Source organism: Malurus melanocephalus, unplaced genomic scaffold, assembly GCF_030028575.1.
Source record: "Malurus melanocephalus ecotype Western Australia unplaced genomic scaffold, MMel_1.1 scaffold_53, whole genome shotgun sequence".
Lineage (NCBI taxonomy): Eukaryota > Metazoa > Chordata > Aves > Passeriformes > Maluridae > Malurus > Malurus melanocephalus.
In genome coordinates this window covers 715,819-720,760 of record NW_026623285.1, presented here as the reverse complement: position 1 = coordinate 720,760, position 4,942 = coordinate 715,819, and the positions used below count along the sequence as shown (strand labels likewise).

Genomic DNA, 4,942 nt, shown 5'->3' with positions numbered 1-4,942 from the left:
AGAAAATCTAAGGTAGAAATTATTCCATACATGCACCCATCAAAACAGCCAATTTAATTAAAAAATGAGGTTACTTACAAACCCTTCAGCTTCACTGTGCAGCAAAGACAGTAACATATTGTCAATAGATAAACACTCCATACTATCCATGCTGCCCACAGCACAAAACATGTTCTYTTGGGACAACACTGCCCAGTGCTGTGATGGAATGGGCATTTTATAACTCTGGTGYTGAATTGCAAAATAACATGTCTAGAGTCCAATTTTCAGTGTGAGCACTTAATGCGAGCAATCAGATTTCCTCCATATGGGGTTGATTTTAAGTACTAACTTAAATCAGTTCAAAAATTTAGGAATAACAAATGAAAGAACAACACAATATGTTTTTTTTTTTCTTATGTTAGCTTGGCTCACCAGCCAATCTAGCAACCTCTTCAATGTGCACTTTAATGGTGTGTTTAGTGTGCATCCTGAATCTCCTTCTGGGACTGAACATGCATGGGCAGTCCAATGCTTTCACTATGTTCAGCAAAGTGGCAGATGCCTTTTTAGAAACCACATTTGGAAATCTGACCTTAAAAGTATAGATATGACACAATCTTTGGAATTACTAAAAAATTAACTTATGGCCAGGGTTTTTAAAAGCATGTACCTAATCCATTCTGAATGCAAACATCAAACATGTCCAATTTCAAGCACAGACACCACGTACGTCAATATGTCCCATTGAAGCATAACATTTCTTAGGATCTGATCCACAAGTCCAATAGACAGCACTTGAATTCAATGTGACAAATGTTCCCAGGTACACACAAGACAAGCATACTATGTTCCAAATGGATTGTTTAAGCAGGAGAATGCTTACATGAAGAAAGCTTCCTTTCCTCATAGCCCCTCTGAGGATACTGATACAAAAGAAAAAAAAAGGTGATTTTGTTTACTAGTGATGGAGCACTGTGGCTATTGTGTATCCCCATTGTTGTGGCTCTCAAAATGAGCTCATTAAGACATACTTCACCAGAAGAAAATATTTATAATGTCAGTGTGCTCTAAGAAGAATTTATGTTGGTAAAAAGCTTCACAAAATAAATTCCCAACATTCTTCRAATACATTCAAATTATTTCCCTAATTAATATTAGGAATAGGAGCTTTAGAGACTGACGTCATGGTGAAAAAACTTTTTGTTTGTTTTCTGATTATATAAAAAGATGACARTTTTATTTTCTGTACAGATTCTGAGCTCTCTAGGTAAGCTTAACTTGAGAAAAATGAAAGTAATTTCAACTGAGAAGTTTATTTTGTTTGCTTTAGCTACAGTGGTCTTTCTCACACCAAACAGCATGTGCCTAAATGAATCTGCAAAGTCCAGGCTGCAGAGCAGAGAGGACAATGAGAATAAATATTATGAGGTAAGATCTCTATTATGATGACATTATTTGGGGTACTGTGGGTTAGATCTTGAGCACACTGGATGTTTTGGCACAGGCTCTCCTAAATTCCTAGCACAGCATTCAGCATTACAGCATTAGCAGAATGAAAACAGCTTGTTGAAAGTATTTTCAAGAAATTCATTTGCTCAGTCCCACACTCTGTGTAAATCAACTCATGTTTCAATTTTCTTGCAATACAGCTTTGCGATCAGGCTGACTTTTTCTGAAATGCTTCTTACTTACACAGTAGGCCCTCAGCATTCCTGTCAGGCATTTTATGCACATAATATAACAGATAGATTATTAATCCAAAATTAATAAAGGCAAGCTTGTAATACTCAAAGAATAATGATAAACASAGAACATTTTAAATCTAATATAGTTAATGGTCTTTAAATTTTACTCTGGAAATTGCCTATAAAAATTTCTTTGCAGGGTTGCACATTTATTATGTCTCAATAGATGCCAAATGAAATTTGCACACTTCATCTATATTATTTTTCATGTCTGCCCTGCAAATACTCCCTGGGAATTGGGAGGCAACCTCTGTTTTTGACTTATCATCATTGGTATAATGAACATCCTTCAAAACAAAATACCATTTCCATTATGCTAGAMAAATCCTCTGGTCTTTAGTTCAGTCTCAGTTATACACTTCCAGAAGGGGTATACAGGCGCAATCAGAGTGATAGTTTATTTAATGTTTTAATCATGAAATATGAACTAGAATGGCTCATTCCCCTGCTCTGCCAGTAACTGTAGATCACRGGGAAGTCGAACAGGGACAAGGAATTGAAACTAGGATTAGTAGCATTTGTGTTTTTAACTGAAATTTAAACCCATATTTGTACATATTTGCTGTTAAGGCTTGGAAACTTATTTTTGTCACAAAAGTAAGTGATTTTCAATATGCCAAGGAAAGAACACCTATAAGAAGGGTCATACTGATAAAGCTATTTTTCAGGCAATTKTTGTCCTTTCCATCACGAGACAGGTAATATACTAGGCTCAGTTCTTCATCATGTGTCAGCATAGATACAGAAAGTATATTTTGTGCTGGTTGTGCAAAAATTTGGAGCMCAGGCTTTCCCAATGCACCTTGTGTAGTGGTGGAGGATTAAAGTCGCTTAAAGCTCAGGGCAACCTCTACACTGTGAAGCCAGAACAGCCATGGTGTGAACTTGACCCAAACGCTTTCCATTCGCTTCCCTGTCTTTTAGCCTGGATGAATACTGGGTCCAAAGCATCCACACAGTGATTAGGAAGAAATGAGCTATACCTTCAGGTAGCATATCCATCCCCTTGTTCATCCACACCAGAGGAATAAGAGTCTGGGCTKTGTCAAGTCACTAAATATATTCAGCATCTTCCGCTCTGGACAACTTCAGGTTGTGATATTAACAAATGTGGGCCTGACAACAACTGCTGTCCACTCTTAACTGATGGCACAGGTACTGACACCTGTGCCCAGAAATATTTCCAACTGGCATCGTTTGAACTGAACCATTTGATGATACTGATATGGAGAGGTGCTCTTGTGGTCAGAGTTCTGAAAAGGTAAGCAAGACAATGCTGGCATATGAAGTAATCTATATGAAGGAGTTCATAGAAAACACAACTAAAAAAATACATATTCTAAGACTATTACCCAACAGCTTGCTAATGAGGTATGATTTTAATACTTTGTGTGATTGGCAGGTGGAGTAATGCCCTATAAAATCATAGTATCTTTTTTTTAAATTATTTTTCTGTAGATTAAAGATGACATTTTGGAAGAAAAGCAGAGGAGTCTCAATTTTGAAGAAATGGAAGACTGGGGATCAAAAAATATCATTAAAGTGAACCCTTTCACAGTAAACAAGATGCCAAATTCAGTTGCTAATTTACCTCTTAGATTTGGAAGAAATTATCCAGAAGAAAGAAGTATTAAAYCATTTGCTAATTTGCCCCTGAGATTTGGGAGAGCTTTTGGAGAGAGCACACCTAATTATGCTCCAAAGGTATCATACAGACTTGGGAGATCTCCATATGTTAAAGGTTCCAGTCAATCACTTCTAAATTTGCCGCAGAGGTTTGGGAAGTCACTGGCTGTCAATCTGCCTGGAGACATTCAGGAGTCTGAACCAGGTAATGCTACACAATTGTTCAAGTCATGTCTTAAAATGCATATTAAATCATATCTCAGCAACGATCAAATACAGCTAAAATTCCTCAAGGAATATCCCTAAGCATTTCAATATGAGTTCAATTTGCCAGAAGAAAGATTGCAGTTCATCAAATCAAAAAGTAATGGTTCATCAAAAGAAATTGAAAAACTTTTTATAAAATCTTTTCTAATGAGAAGGTGCCAAATAGCCAAATTTGAAAATGTTCATAKGACAGAATTAGGTTTGATACTTTTTTAGATCAGGTTTCACTTTGAAAAGTTATAGCTTTGGTGAAGAAGGTTCAGAATCATTAAAATATTTTATTTCAGCACTATAAAATTACAAACTTAMCTAAAAATTACCCTTCCATTTTCTAAATTTATGCAAATGAGAGTTAAAAAAATACAAAATTCCAAGCTGAATACCAGCATTCTGAAGATGTGTTTTTCTCATCCGATCTTATTTTTTTTCATATTTTCTTACTGACACAATGTTTGAGATTTTTGATTTTTCATTCCAAGTTAGCATAAAAAAAATTTTATGACATCTCAGAATTTTTTTCASGATAGAAAACTATTTCCTGCCCATTACTAAGAATAATTCAAACCAGCTCTTCAATAACAGTCCTTCTTATCATAACTGCTGCCTTACTGGAACTGCCCATTTGTCTGTAACCAGGTTTCAGTTGGCTACCCCTGACCTCCATCTGACATATGCATAAAGTAGGAGTTCAGGCCAGGGAAGATAACTGAAATGTTAGAAGCCAAGGTTCTCTCTCATTTAATTTGATTCCTTTCATTCCTTTCTCACTGTCTCACCTAATTATAACAGCTTTTGTTTCATTTGTCTGGTATTTTCAGGGATATGAATTCTAACAGTTACACTCATACCGGAATGAAATTATGAAGACAGAATCTGAAAGACTTGGAAAAGCTGCAGTGTGCTTTCAAAACTAAAGGTCATGAAAAGGAAACATATGTGTACAGAAGTGCAAGCCTGCTTTCATATRTGTGTAATGTATTTATTCTGTACAAACCCCTGATATACAAGGCAATGATAATCATAATGGTCGTTGTGGTTCACTTCAGTAGCCCTGTAGTATAAATTCGATTTACTTCTGTGCAACTTATGTCCTATTGGTCATAAAACCTAATTTCATAACAATGGTTGTATAATTTAAAACATTTTAAGCAGAATTAAAAGAAGAATAATATGAATTAAAAAAAAAAAAAAGCATGGTTCAAATAAAAAGAAGCCTATGACATGAATAACAATCAGAAGCAGGATCAAAACTGCTGATAGTCTTTATGTCATATGCAGCTAAAGAAAATCAAGCGTTGAGAAAGTACTTCTGTTTTTTATGG

At 35.5% G+C, this 4,942-nt stretch overlaps 1 protein-coding gene across 1 annotated transcript; it reads left to right on the top strand.

Annotated features, from left to right (window-relative positions):
* The first annotated feature begins 1,249 nt into the window (after positions 1-1,249).
* On the top strand, positions 1,250-4,657 carry NPVF (neuropeptide VF precursor). The gene is made up of 3 exons (XM_057365435.1): positions 1,250-1,410; positions 3,186-3,558; positions 4,439-4,657. Exons 1-3 carry the CDS (start codon positions 1,270-1,272, stop codon positions 4,444-4,446), a joined length of 522 nt encoding a protein of 173 aa, XP_057221418.1. The 5' UTR covers positions 1,250-1,269; the 3' UTR covers positions 4,447-4,657.
* The last annotated feature ends 285 nt before the right edge of the window (positions 4,658-4,942 follow it).